The 15,695-nt window shown below is 36.1% G+C and overlaps 1 protein-coding gene across 1 annotated transcript in view; it reads right to left on the bottom strand.

Moving 5' to 3' along the window:
* LOC106055537 (exostosin-1-like) overlaps positions 1–15,695 on the bottom strand; it is a 95,788-nt gene that overhangs the window by 9,214 nt on the left and 70,879 nt on the right. Inside the window, exons 4-9 of the mRNA XM_056015247.1 lie at positions 7,427–7,546; positions 6,818–7,069; positions 3,059–3,157; positions 1,873–1,962; positions 1,593–1,753; positions 1,034–1,163 (exon numbers count right to left, since the gene is read on the bottom strand). Coding sequence (XP_055871222.1) covers positions 1,034–1,163; positions 1,593–1,753; positions 1,873–1,962; positions 3,059–3,157; positions 6,818–7,069; positions 7,427–7,546 — 852 coding nt within the window. The remainder of the gene's footprint in view (positions 1–1,033; positions 1,164–1,592; positions 1,754–1,872; positions 1,963–3,058; positions 3,158–6,817; positions 7,070–7,426; positions 7,547–15,695) is intronic.

Genomic DNA, 15,695 nt, shown 5'->3' with positions numbered 1-15,695 from the left:
ATTAATGCTATGTTTTTGTATTTGTAACTTATGGCAGAGTACTTCAATTATTATTGCTTCCATCCTAGAGTTCTTTAAGTTTAGTACTACTCATGCTAGTTTGAATATTCACTCATAAAAAAATCTCACAGCTTCTTTTTGTGCATTGTCCCTACACCCCCACCACATAAGAAGTCAAAGGCTCAGTGAAGTGAATCAGGACCTATATATTAATATAAACTTTCCTTCAGGCAACAATGCCAGGTGAAAAAGAAGAAGAGGCAGACAGAGAAAGTGATGACAACTTTAATTTCAAAGAATTCCCCCATTCATTATCATCAGTTTGTTCTCGAGTCAAAACAAAACAAAAAAATTTGTTTGTGTTCAATAAAACATGGATAACTAATTCTAATTATCCTCCCTTCCAAATATAATCATTTCTAGGTTTATCTCCCTTCCATAACTAAGTGACAGTGTCATTCATATTTACAGACCTTGGTACTATATTATAACCTTTGCAGCTATACCCAAACATGGGAAAGGCTTTAGGAGTCAGCCCTGAGGAATAATGCGACATTGGCAGTTTGCAGCTCAGAGTGCACAACCTGGCAGAACCAGCAATGCCGCTGACCCCAAACTGTATAGTCACTTGCCGTTCCTTTGGATACATCAGCTGTCTGGAGGGGGAAACTGCTGTGAAGGTGATATAGTTCCAACCAAAGCTAATATCCAGGCATTCATGTCATTTCTATGAGAAGATCCATAGTCGCATTGTAACTGAAGAAGGCCTTACAATAACCCACTGAGGCACTTAAGACATCTACTGAGAAACATTGACTTTTTTAGGACTCAACATATTGTCAAGTAGCTCCTCAGTTGGAACTACTTAAATTCTATAGATAACACAACATTCAAGCAAACTATATCTTATTTGGCAATTGGGCATTATGTATTATCCTAGTAAGCCATATTCTCAAAGGGGATCACATATCTCCTAGCAAATGTATGTATTCAAAAGACAAGAATAAAGAAGTAACTATTTGACATGCATTACCTTAATGGGAGAGAGTCTGGTTGAATGTGTGACTAAAAAATTCATGAGAATGTCTTCACAGTTATTGCACTCATCCACCTTGGCTAGAATCATGGGACTCAAATAGGTTGTGTACAGATAGTTGTAGTATCTGAGGGATCACAAAATATCATTAAAATTCAATATCAACATGAGTCTCTATAGGATCAGATTTGTAGCATTTGATCAAATTGTGTCAGTGGTAATCCAGCTTTTACAAGCAGATGATATTGTTTGTTAAAAAAAACTTGTGTGTGTGTGTGTAGAACAGATCACAAAATGTATATAGACAGTATGATGACTGCTTTGTCGTGTAGTATATGATTTAGACTGTCACCATAATAGTTCCAGGTTCAAACCCTGTCACTGCCATAGCAAAACTTACAAGTCCGAGTAAAACTGACAGATAAAGTAATACAATATTCCTAGATCTTATCAACTGGTTAGAGAAACAAAACAAGTATTATCCATGCTTTGCTTGGTTGCCAAACTAACAAAGTCCTTTCCCTCCTCTAACTCCCACCACAGCAAAAGAAACTACCTGTGATAAACAGCAGCTGAAGTCAGCACCATGCTATATTCATTGGTCCACCTTGAGCTGTACTTCCATCTCCCCACAGACTCGTCCCAATGATGGCTTCTTGCTGGGTAACCAACTATTCTGTCTGGGAACTCTTGCCACACACTAAAGGCAAAGTCAATCTGAAAAATATTTTAGAACAAAGTCTATAAAATATCAGCGCCAACATCCAGTAGGGGGAACATTTTAAATAAAGAAAAATGATTATAATGATTTTATGAATACCATAAAGAAAGCTGACCTCATCAGTTGTCAGTAAGACATCTTCATCCAAATTAAATACAGCATCAGTCTCTATTTCCTTGTAGGGGGTGAACCTGGCATTGATGGACTGGAGACAAATGAAAACATTATTTCTATACATTATAGATGCAGTTGAAAAGGAGATAACCTAAGAAAGAGGACAATGGAGATCTATAGTTGCTGGTCAATACTCCTGTAGGGGGTGATGAACTGTGAGTAATGAAAGATGCAATTTAGCATTCCCCAAAAAATTATTGCATAATGCTTAACATGTTTCAGATGTCCCTTATATTGAAGGCCAAACCTCCTGCTGGATGATGGGGGATGGCAGGGGTCAAGGTTCAAACCAAGAGCAACACCCCAGAGCACACATCCAAAATAAAGAAATGTTCCTTTAATATGTATCAGAGAGCTACTGGGAATGTACTTGGTCTAGACTAGATCTTAAAAGTTCTAAATCATAAGTCTAAATCTAGTTCTAGATGTCTATCTAATGAGAGTACCAATAAATAATTACTCCATTATACAAAGCCCGCTGGCCTAATGGGTAGTATCATTCCTACAAGGAGCTGACGGTGTAAGAATCATGAGTTTGAGCTAAAAACTTTTTTTTAAATTAATTTTTACAAAATATTTTTTAAATTTTAAGTTGTATAGTGAATGTATTGTCTTTTCATAAAATGTATTTTTTTAATTTCTTGTTTTCTTGAATATTTTCCTAAAATGTTATTTTTCATTCTCTCTTTAACTCTTAAAAAATTGTAAGAAAAGATCCCAGGTAGGTGAAAATGTTCTCAGAGTTAACATATTATTCTTGGGAAATCAGGGCTGGCTAAGCTGGTCTGTTTCTTAATGTGCATCTCTTCAATTGAACATCTCTTTCCTTCTTGTGACTTGCTTTGCACTTTGAATGTATTACACACTTCCAAGTTTTTTTTAAACCAAGACAATACTAAGTGATCAAAAGGGTTACTTTCCTTGGGGACATTACTGCAGACCTCTTTTATGTATAACATGTTCAGTGTAAGAAACTTTTGGACTCTACAGCAACATTGTGTGTCATGTCTGTGACACTATACTGTGAGCTGACAACACACTTTTATTTTTTCTCACGGGCACTGAATCACAATATTAAACAACATTAAGAATGGCTGATAAAAAAAAAATTCACTGAGTGTAAATACCTTTATATCTCTTGTCTTGACCCTCACTGGTATCCCCAGGTCAGTCGGCCATTTTTGTGAAGGAGGGGGTGGGACATCACAGTGCCACAATACAATCACCTAAAACAACATGAGCAAATAAAAAACTTTTCAACACAAAACATGACTGGATGATTATAGTTTTAATCAGGGCCATAAATATTTTGATCTTCTCATGTTTAAATGTCCAAGGTAATAAAACAACTTGAGATAAATACACTAAATTGACTAAATACCAACATAGCCGAAGAATTTAGGAGTACCAAACAACAAGGCAATGATAAGTACATGGGCTAATAAAACAACATCCATAATATTTATTTTGGTCAGGATGAAACAGCAAATTATAATATTAATAAAATGATAGTAATAATATTACTTTATATTCTATAAAAGCCACAAGTTAATTTAACAAGCACAGGTGGTGTGGCTTTTGTCATTTTATATAGAAAAGGGGATTTGGCTAGTAGTTAATTGTTCCTGCTTTCTATTTGTTTTCTTAGTGCAGCTAAAAATAGTTCAGCTAATTCCAAAAGAAATCAAGACCCAATTGGAATTATTGGGCAGCATGGAACTTATAAAAATATTTTAAAAAGATTCAGTCATCAGAATGTGACATCCACACATTTCCAGCATAATAAATGAAGCCTTGAGAAGACAATGTATGTAAAATAGTTCAATTTGACGCTTAGAAGATAAAAACACTTTATAAAAAATCATCCTGAAATACAAGTAACAAGGATAATTGAAAATATATCTCACGTGAAAGCACTTTTGAAAAGGATTTAATTATGTGCTAAGATTATGTTCTGCAGAAAAGAAAAAAAATCGTTTTGCATGTTCAAATTTCTAGCCCAAACATTCAGAATGGCAGGGGATGAGGGCAGGCAGGGTTTGAACCCAGGATCATCAAGACTACCTATCAACAGTCCAGAGTGCATAGGATATGATAAGGCAGCCATCTAAACAATGAAAACAGCTTTTTAGGATTATGATAGGTAGAAGAACCTTGAAATGTGAATTTTCCAAATTCAAGTAGAGCCTTGTAACTTCTACATAACCTCTCCACGTACACGATGTAGCATGATGGGATCTCTCATAACCTCTCCATGTACACGGTGTAGCATGATGAGATCTCTCATAACCTCTCCACGTACACAATGTAGCATGATGGAATCTCGTGTAACCTCTACACGTTCACAGAATAGCATGATGGGATTTCTCTCATGAACTTTTATGTTCCCTTTCATTTGATTTTATTTCTACAAAAGTGAGAAGATAAAAGTAAAGTTTTTGTTGACAAGCTGAGCCACGTGTCACTATCACAGTGGATTGATGTAGACCTCATGAAACAGATGGGCTCTGTGCACAAAATGGCAAGAGATGCACATAAAAAAATGTGTCAATACTTCAGTAGGCCTGCTGAATCAGCCCTTTTTTTTTTATTTCTCTTTGGCTATGCATACATAAAAATCTGGATCAATACAATTGATGATGATCATTAAATGTCAAACACCAAAATTTCAAATATAGATAATGAAAACTTCTAATCAACTTCTTTTTAATGAAGCATCATCGAAGATATGTCAACTGCAGCTACTGAAAACTTAAAAAAGAACAACTGATTTTTGTAGTAATATTTACTTTTGTAGTAATATTTACTAAGGCAATATTTCTAAACAATTTAACATTAGTAAAATTGTAAATCTTTAAAGGACATTTTTACTGCTGTCTTTTTCAATTTAATCCTTTGTGACTTTAGATTGTAAGCTGAGATTTTGCTCTCCAAATAAAGTTAAAATGTAGACATTTTTGTGTGCAAAAAAATATACTTATAGTGTAATTTTAAAAGAATTTTATCAGCTAAAATAAAAATCTCTTAATGCACTTGGTACTTTCAATGTAATCACACTAGCCCCCCCTCCCCCTCCCCCACATATCAGAAAAGAAAAAATAGTATTGGTAAAAAATTAAGTTTGACCAATGCAGCAAAATGAGTATTCAAGTGGTACACTTATTGTTTCAGGTTTTACTATATTCTATTCTTGGCAGTACAAATAATTTATATACTCTCTGTCTTCGTGTTTTAACTTATCTTCTGTCAAACAATAAATTCCATTCTAAATTCTCAATGTTTATTAACCTCCCTGGTTTGAAACTAGCCTAATGAGGGCTGATGAGTTTACTAACAATTTTTAATAAAGATATGATTTGTATTATCTAAGATATAGTCCATAGCTCACCAACACATATTCATTAATAGCCAACATTTATGTCAAGTTACACACATCCCTTTCCTGTTCAACACAAAAGTAGGTCAGTCACAAAAGTGTTAAATATCAATACTAAAATGTGACAATCATAAATAGAGTACAATGGAAAAAAAAAACACATAAAGGGAAATACTTTTGTTTTTACATTTTAAAATAAGTAAAAAATGTCCTAACAATATTTTACTTTTTTAAAAAAAATCTTACAAATATACATCTCAGAGCATTTACATTTCAAAATCTTTCAATTATTTCTTAATTTGTTTTCACAGAAAGCCCATCATTTCAGTAAAAGCTTTAATGATTAAGTAAAAGCTTTGATAATTAATAGGTAGGATTTACAACAGTAGTAACTGTATACTATGGATAGGTAACATATCTCTCAGTAAGATTAAAAGGTTATCAATATACTATGTGTTTTTCACTTATTTGTAAATGTTATACATTTTTATTACACTTTATTACCTTACATTCTGACATACAAAGCTTGTTATACAAAAAAAAACAAAAAAAACAATGACTAATGAAGAAACTTGGAATCTAACTTGAGGGAATGGAGATGCTACAGAAGAATTCTAGGCATCATATATTAAAACCATATATAAAAACCTTGGAAATCCAAAACAGGATGTTGTTTCTCTGTTGTTGGTTTGTAGCTCCAATCAGATAGTACAACTAAACTGATGTAGGCGTATTATATTTTAATATAGAACTTTAAATAAACTTGAACAAACTTCTTGATTAAATAAAACTTAATGTAACTTTTGTTAACACTTTACACAAATTTAACTTGAAAGTAGATAGTTGTAGAAACAAGTGAAATGATCATTGAAACAAGATAAAACTCGCTACAAAATATAGCTCCTTTCTGTCTCACATCTCTAGCTAATCTTCCTAACTTCAAACAAGTCATTAAATTAATTTCTATTACACCAGACCACCTTGTGCTTTTATCAGAAACTCTCCAGCCTACACAACCAAAACATCTGCCCTACTTTCCGCCTAATTACATCAACAACATACACACATTTCATAGCACATTGGGTCCCATGATGACCTTACATACACACATTTCATTACACAGTGCCACAAATTTTTGGGCCCCATGATGACCTTCTGACCACTTTAAAAAACAGCATACTAAAACTGTACAGCCATATTACACGATTAACAGGGCTGGCAAAGACTTTTCTGCAGAGAACAGTACCAGGGAAAAGAAGAACAGGCAGACCTGGGAAGTGATGGGAAGACAACATTAAGAAATGTCTATGTAGGAAACTCTAATGACAGAGAAGAATGCAGAGATTTTGTCAACAGAGGTCCAGCAGACTAAGCGACGGGCAAAGGCGAAGTCCTACCTTTATTAATTATTAAAAATATGTCTAAGTCAAGTAAAAAAAATCATGCTATCAAAGCTAACAAAGCTCCGTTTGAGACTAGAAAAAAATCATCTTAAAGTACTTAAAACTACCTTGTGACAATACTGTGACTTGGACACCATCCTCAGCACTCGGAACAAGGACGGTGAAGACGTGGTGACTGGGGTCGTTGCATAGACCACAGCTGTAAATTTATCCCTTGGTGTCTCACCAAATGGGCTGAAATAGAACGGGTAGTTGCTGGGGATGTCTGACCACTCAGGCAACACAACATGAGCCCCAGGGACAGTGTTCCAATGATAGGATGGACGAACCAGGTGATTTTGAATGCGATTTTTCACAACCTGTGAAAAAAACAATATGTAGACAATTTTTTATCAAAAACCCAAGACACTGTTACTGGTCATGTCATTAAAGAACAGTACAATCACATACCTATAAATAAATTACAAATTAACATTTCCTACAGATGCTAGATTCTCCTTACATGCAAATAACAGGTAGCAATATTGATAGGTCAGTGTGTATAAAAAAAAATTACTAGAAATATATAATACATGTTCTTTAAAAAAATAGATTTAATGATGAAAGTAGAATATAAATTACTATATTTAAAAAAAATATTTAAAACAAAATGATCTCTAATTGGATTTTACTAGTTTACATTTTCTCTTGTTGATATTAAACTAAAATCCACTTACCTCTATAACTGTATTAATAATTTTATCAACAGAAGAGAAATAAGACTCCCAGACCAACTGACACTGTTGCCTCATGGCCAGAATGGAGCTTTCTGTGATTGAGTGGACAACTGCTGGGACCTGGACAAAAAACAGAGCTCTTACTTCACAGACTAGATCTAATTCATCAAAACTCATGACCGTAGAGATCTTCTTCTAAGCTGAATATGTTTTTAAAGGTTTACTTGGCAGAGTGAAAAAAAGATACATTTTTTTTTAAATAAACAAAATGAATTTAAGATATGTTAAGCAAATGTTAGAATTCTATTAATTTATAAAGTAATACAATATATAATGTAGTGCTTTTTTTTTCTCTTCTTTAATAAATTTATCAAACTGAAACAATATGTAGTCTAAATTAGATGCAGTAAAATTAAGTCAAAAAAAAATAAAAAATTAAATAACAACTTCAAGTTTAAAGATGAAAGCCTATTTGTCTGGACCAGTTGGGAAAAAAAGGGAAAGGGGGCTGAGTGGGAGGAGAAAGAAGGGGGTATCTGGGTGAAGGTTACTGTGATAGCTTTTTGAAGGCATTTATAAATAAAAAAAAATGAATGACCTGAATTTGAAATCAAGGACTCAAGCAAAGTGCTTATGAAAATAGGTTTATAGTCAGTTAGTTTCAAACTTTAAAGAGGCAACCTATTTCAAAGTATAAAGGGGACTAATTCAACTTATATCACCACATAAGTGAAGTGCAATTTCTTTCCCTTGTTTGATATTAAACAAAATAATTAATTACCAATAGTTAATTAACTAATTGGTAAATATTTTTTTTTACTGATTCTGTTTTGTAAGGTGCAAGAAATAATTATGCAAGATTTCAATATGATCCGAGATTATGTGTGGGAGATAAAACATGTACAAACTTTTTACAAGACAGACAGACAGAGTGAGTTGATATAAGTTTTGTAAAAATCAGAGATGGTTGCAACAAATGTTCTATTACGAATTCTTACTAGTACAAGATAAACCTATGAGTGCCAGTGAAGTAAAATTGTGTCTAGGAATGTCAATTTTACTATCTTCTGATTGGACTATTAACTGTTATTTCTGTGTACATATGGCTTAAGAGTGTTCCATGTTCCTATAGCATGTGGAGATGTGAATGAAAAAAGAAGGTTTCTGTGCCGCTCAACAAACACAACTCTGGTTAATGTTACACACACACATTCCACATATTAAAAGAACGAGAGATGGTTAACAATAATACAACTTAATACATTGTGGTTTGCTACATAGTCATGAAAAAATCTGCCAGCAAAAGGACTAACATCTCAAACATTTTCAATATATATAATGTCGCTGATTATAACCCATACATACTTCATACTGGTTATTAGTATTGTAAAAACAACAAAAAACAGTCAAAACCATTTTTTACTGACAGCTTTGAAAATGATCATGAAAATGCTATGCTCTGTTAACCCCTCAATCTTCCAACCTTTTTAACTATTGTACTTGGGTCAGTTTACCAAGGCTAACAAGTGAACATTTGACATAAGAAGAAATCCTAAATATTTATATAGAAGCTTTACTCAACCAATATTTCTTAAGCAGCTGAAATGATGCAAGATATTTATTAATCATTGACAAATAGACTGAAATACCTAGAATGTGTGAAAAAGATAGAAAGGCGACTATTTTCTGGCCTACATACGTCTATAGGCTACATAGAATGTTACAGACTTAAAGTTAAAGTCAAAGTGTTAAAAGCCTACTATTTGCTAGTCTACATAAAATGTTACAGACTTGGAGAGTTAACAAGCTACTATTTGCTGGTCTAAATAGATTGTTATAACCCTTATACAAGTAACATATTATTATTAGAAAATTGTCATTTTGGAAAGTACGGCCGTCATCCCCTTTTTTATTTATACTTGCACTCCCCACGTAGGACAAAAAGTCACGCTAGGTGTAAAAATAGCTCGTGTTATCTCCCAGAGTTACGACACACAGAAGAGATGTAGAGGGCGCTGGATTCCATGGGGGCAGGAAGCATCAACATATTTGGTGTTTGTTTGATCCCGCCACGAGGGCATCCATTATTATCTTCCAAGAGAAAGAAACATCCGACAGGATGACGCATGACTAGGAAGCCAGAATGCCGAGCAGTGCAAGTTGAATCAGTACATCGAGTAATTCAAGTCAATCTGAGAACGAATAAAACAAAAGGGACAATGGCTTGAGCGATGGTCACGTGCTACAAAAGGGACATCGTGGAGGAGGTAATCAGAAAACGACGTAACTAGAATCCAACTATACCTCTATTCTTTTTTTTTCGCCTCTTTTACGCCACTAAATTTGTAATAGACAACTTCATTTAGGTTAAAGTCTTTTGAAGCAACATTTTTGCGGTAAAAAAAAAAGTCAACCATGGAACTATAGTTAGGTCAACTACGTTACTAGCATCTGCATTTATATGACACTGATTGTCAAGCAAGAGGAAAAGCAGTTCAATAGCAGACGTGACCAAAGTGCTTCCCCTTCCTTCTTTGCTTCCGGTAATCTATTCTCTTATATAAACTTGTAACAAACGTTAGATACGTATATTAAAACAATACTTAATACTTTTACGATTATTTGACTATTATCTTTGCCTCTAGCTTTTTCCCTACCTTTGCCCCCCCCCCCCCCATTCTTCCCCACACCCTGCACCCCTGAAACCCAAAATTTACGACAATCAATATCGGAGATTACTATTTGACATTAAGGCGCAACGCTGAAACACGATACTACGGTGATAGATAGCTCAATAAACACGACTACCGGGCCACTAATTGTTTAAACGATCTCACTGGTATCGATTTCATCCTGCAAGTAGTCAAAGCAGTTTCTCTTAAGGGCACACGACTACCTCTCACGTCCTTCCATACACAGTGAAAGTATGTTCCCACTATTCTACTTCTTCTCCTAGCCTTCCCCCGCTCTGTTCAAATCACACACACACACCTTTTTCTGCTCACTTATATATGTCATGGCAGCGAGTCTCAAACTGGGGAACAAATCTGCGCCATTGGCAGTGGAATTATAAATCCATCTCCGAGTAGTCACCTTCACCTATGTTGGACCGTTCGGAAACCACATACGATTTGTCAACCGTCTTGCTTCATTCTTCTCTCTGTATTTTTGCTTTGGATAGAACCTCTTTCAATGGCAGGCCCGTCCGTTCTTTTATGTTGTCTTCCCATCGCTTTGTCTGCCTCTTCTTCGTTTTCTGGTACTGTTACCTGAAGGAAGGTCTTTGCGAGTCCTGAAGACCTTGTAATATGGCCATAGAGTTTTAGTTTGCGTATTTATTTTTTTTTACAATAGTTATCAGGTTATCGTGGGGTCCAATCACTGTAGTAACCATGTATTTAATCTCTTTGTTTGTGATGCGGTCTTTATATGTGATACCTAGGATCTTTCTATAGCATCTCTATTCCGTTGCTATGATCCTCCTCTATAGCTCTGCAGTCTGCGTCCAAGACTAGCAAGCATATGCAAGAATGTGGTGTCGAGGGCTATACCTTTGTCTTTCCATATTGTTCTGAGTATTAACGAGATTATTATTAGCATTTAAAAATTAAAACGTTAAAAATTAAGTGCCGTCGTTTAGTCCAAGTAGGATTTTTAATATGGCATTGTCTACGCGAGAGGCGTCTGCAGCAAGATCGATTTAATTTAAAAAAAAAAAATGTCCCTTACGTCTTCGCCAACGCGATTCTAGCGTCCCGTCTTTATTACGTTTAGAACGATACATGTACCCCAATAGAAGCATCATCGTTCTGGTGATTTTTTGACGATGCCAGTTTTACCCATGCCATTCTTTAGGTTGTTATTCTCGCGCGTGCCATTCTAAATAAAGTTGCTTTCTTATTTTGACCAAATCTCCCCCTCGCTCATAAATATTCATGGATGTTCTTCGTTTCGCGATTCGGTATAAGAACAGTGGTGGGCGTACTCCATACATCTTCTTTTATCCCGAGGAACGAATCTTGGATATCATGTTGACACCATCCACATAAAGATAATTATGTAAATAATGTGGAAGTTATTTCTACGAAATAAATCAACTTAACCGTGTAAACACTTGCAGAAGTGGATATATGTGTGTGTGTGTGTGTAGTAGTAGTAGTAGTAGCTAAGTAGTAGACTCCCAAAGGGAAGGGGGGGGGGAGAGGTTTGTTAGTGTTGTTGTTTAAGTCCAATTAGAGATGGCAGACTCCAGTATTGATTCAGTGGGTACACGAACCCGGCCACACTTCACCTGAGCATCTCAACCAGGACTCGTTAAAAAAGTTTCTCCCGATCTAAGTGATAGAACAGGCTGAGAGGCTCTCCAACCGGAGGCGGCCCCACTCCCAGAAGTACTTAGTGCGATGTCAGCTGTCTATCTGTAGCATTTGGTTTAGTCTTTAAATGTTAATATTAAACCTTTGTAACTTATACAAAAAATATGGAAATCTAGCTTTAAGGCAATCTTATCTTATATATTACAAAAAAAAAGTAAAGTTCCACTTTCAGACCTTGTGGTCTATAGGGCAGATGATGTAAAGGTCATCTGTTTCTGTTACATATATATTACAGACGTTACTTTAAAAAAAAAGAAGATAATTACGTTCTATGCAACAAAATTATCAACTTTTAAATTTAAGCCTAAAATATTAATTTCTTAAAACTTGAAGAAAGGTGGGCAGCTGATAAAGTGCACAGCAATAAAATTCTAAAAGTATTATCCTAGTTTTACCTAGAACGATACAGTGCCAAAGAGAGCGGACGCTTAGCAAATTTCGAGAATCACTGTTAGAAATGGACAGAGAAGAAGAAATGAGGTCCCAAAGATCAACATGGTTTGATTTAAACAGCGAGGTACGAACTTAGTCATAGAGCTCGTCATCACCGATCAGACCATAGGTATAGTAAAGGGGGGGGGGGGGGTAATTAGCTTTCTTTCTCATTCTGTTACACCCATTCATTTGTGTATATATTAAAAAAGAGCAACAAGTTTCGAGAACAAAGTCGTGTAACTGGAAATCGACTAACTTAACTTCTTTGGTTTTCAATAAAAATTCAATTAAATAGTTGTTGTTTTTTTGGGGGGGGGGAGGGAATGGAAAAGTGTCTGTCAGATTTTTATTTCGCCATTTAACAATAAAGCCACTCAAAAACAAACACATGTTAAATAAGATTAAGCTTATTGCAATAGCAACACGTCGTCCAGACCAACAAGCTTTGTCAACGCACACAGAATTGGGTCACATTTTGTGTGCGTGTGCAAAACGTGCAGATGTTTTAGTGACACAAACATGACGAGACTTTCGCTTTTTAATTAAGATACCATTTGCAGGTCAAGAAAAACGTGTGTCCGTAGGTCAACCTAGTGTTATCGCTGATAACAAAACTTCTCAAGTTAGGCATGCTAACCAAAACACACATGACTTGCGTTCTGCACTTACAACAACAAAAACAACTTTTTCAATACTCAGTTGTACACTTTAAATGTCTGATTTGTGTTTGCTATATAAACGAAAAATGTGGGGGAAATTCTATCTAGCTAAAAGTCACTCTCCAGTCAAGGGCAATAAGCCTGATTTCATGACAAACTCAGTGACAGTGCGAGTTAACAATATTAATGCTTACGTGTGTGTGTGTGTGGATATTAAGTTAGCGCTGGAGGCATGAAGCTACGCTGCCGACCCTCGACGCGGTGGCTGTATGGAGGAGAGGGGGCAAACGTGTGATGGTGAGGGCGCCAGGGGGGGGAGGAGGAGGAAGATGAGCCAATTGAGGACCTGGCAAACATTTCAATTACGAACAAGTGTGAGTGGTGTCCAAGTGGGGGGACTGTGGACCGGATGTGAGCTGTGAACAAATGAGGTGTGAGCGTGTGTGAGAAGCTGTGGGGTGTGGGGGGGCGTACTCGTCAGTGGATGTACTCACTAGAGACCCCACTAGCTTTTGTAAAGGTACGCTCTTTATGAGATCCCAAAACGTCGTGACTAATGAACTTGAAAAGATTCCATGTACTTTTGTGACTGTATGTGTACACCATCCTAGTCACTTTGGTGTTTCCATGTTCTCAAATGTTGCAGAGTCACACGAGACAAGAACAGTGTATATGTCCCCCCCCCCCCCTTTATATTAAAAACAACAAACTAGTAATGAAACATAAGTGGAGTTTAAAGCTTTTAGTTCTGAAACAAATGATGAATAAACACGACATGTTTTTATATAAAAAACAACAACAATGTAAGCTCATTTTGGGGAGAGAGGGGGGAGGTATATCAGAAATAATCCTGCAACAACATTTAAAACTTTCTCTTTTTCATATCAACCAAAGCTGACACACACACAGACATAGACTCTCTCTCTCTCTCACACGGAGCCGTCTGAACCAATCATCTCCCGCCTCACCTGTGACCCTTGCATCCGACACCCCAGCGTCAGATTCTGTTAGTGATCAAAAGTCAAGTGGAACGTGGGGAGTCCCCCTCCCATCTTTTTTTTCCAGCTACCATTCAGCACGGCTTTGGTCAAAGTCAAAAGAATCACAAAGAGAGAGAGAGAGAGAAGAGAGAAAATTAATAGCCAGATCTATTGTCACCTTTTGCTGAACAAAGCTGCCAAGTCCAAGTTATAAAAGCCAAACAGATCTAGCTTTCTAGTTCTTTTATTTTATTATTATACAGAATCCAGATGGTCAGTGGTAAATTGAACTGTACTATTAGGAGATTCCTATACGCTATATGCTCAATGTATCAAATGATCTATATTGGAAGGAGGACCTTAAAAAGACGACTCCAAGAACACCTTAGAGACATTCGAAATTGTGCAACTAAGCTCGAATCTATTCACTGATCTCTTCGTCAATGCTATACAACAATGCAATGACAAAAAAAACAAAAACACCCGTCTGCAGATCTAAAAAAAACTTTATTTACATGTAAGGCACCCTCCAACCTTACGGGATCAACAACCAGCACACTTTTAGTTAATATGCGATGGATACTATCACCCCACCTTTCTCATTTATTTTTCCTTGAAATTACTGCCACCTTTCAATTTCCCGCGCTTTTTACACCAGCGTAGCACATCTCTTTTCTGCCTCGATCGAGAACAACATCGGACAGATAAGTCAAATTAACCCTATTTTGAGTTGTTTGTCCATTTTTTGTTTTCTTTGATGAAGGCCTCGTGGCCCAAACGTCCTTTGTTTTACTTGGTCCGGCAGGGTTACACAAATGCATGTTTATTGTATTTTCTTAGAATTTAGATGAGTTGGATGCTAACTTTCCAAATTTGTAAGACATTAACATTTTTATTATTTGACACAAATTTGTAACTTTAAAAAAAAATAATTCACATGAAATTGGTCATATCTTGGGTTATATCTAATTAAAAAATAACCCTTTTACTGATTAACCTTTTCATTTCCTATATACCTACTTAGTATTTGTACTTGTTTTTTGTTTTTTTTAGTTAAAGTGTGCAAAATATAATACAAATGGCAGCTTTGCCTGCGTGTAGCGTTTGCTCAGTATCACTACACAGCATGCCGAGTCAAGAGGTCACTCAAACTGCTCAATGGCATTATTGAAACCGTTGGGCACAATCCTGAGTAGTGTGTACCATCCTCCTCCCCACCCTACCCCCAATAGTCAGGGGCGTTATCAATATGAAAAGTTGGAGGAGGAGAATAGAATAGTCCCTAGAAAAGCATCCATTGTCCACCTTCCTCGCCTCTCTAAATGTCCATTCTGTGTCTAGATTTCGATCCTCCCAGGTCTTTCCCACCACAGCAGCCCCGGAGAGTTCTATTGTTGGAGGCGGTACGAGAGTACTACATTTCTTTGTCCAGGTGTCGCTGATGTCTGTGCCGTTCTGCCCAACAGAAACAAGTGCTACAATTACAGGTTTTACAGCCGACGCGAAAGTAGGAGTGAAAAGAAGAGCCTAAGTTTAAACCCAGAGCCTAAATTTAAACCCAGAAGTCAGACGATACGCCAACTTCTTGTGAATTTGTTTTCATTAGCAACAAAGCCACAAAGAAATGCACATTTCTATTTCATCGCAGACTGAAACTTTGCGACCTTGGTGATCTTTTGGCTCCACAATTGATGTGCAAATAATTAGCAGGAAACAGCGCGTATTCAATGCCTAGGTCACGTGATTTCGTGCATTTATAGATACGATCTTGGCAATTTTTTTTTAATTTCATCTGGAATCTGACATACTTTGGGGTTTG

This window comes from Biomphalaria glabrata, chromosome 17 (genome assembly GCF_947242115.1).
Source record: "Biomphalaria glabrata chromosome 17, xgBioGlab47.1, whole genome shotgun sequence".
Lineage (NCBI taxonomy): Eukaryota > Metazoa > Mollusca > Gastropoda > Planorbidae > Biomphalaria > Biomphalaria glabrata.
Note: the sequence above shows the minus strand (reverse complement) of the source record. Positions and strands in the feature narration are given on the sequence as shown.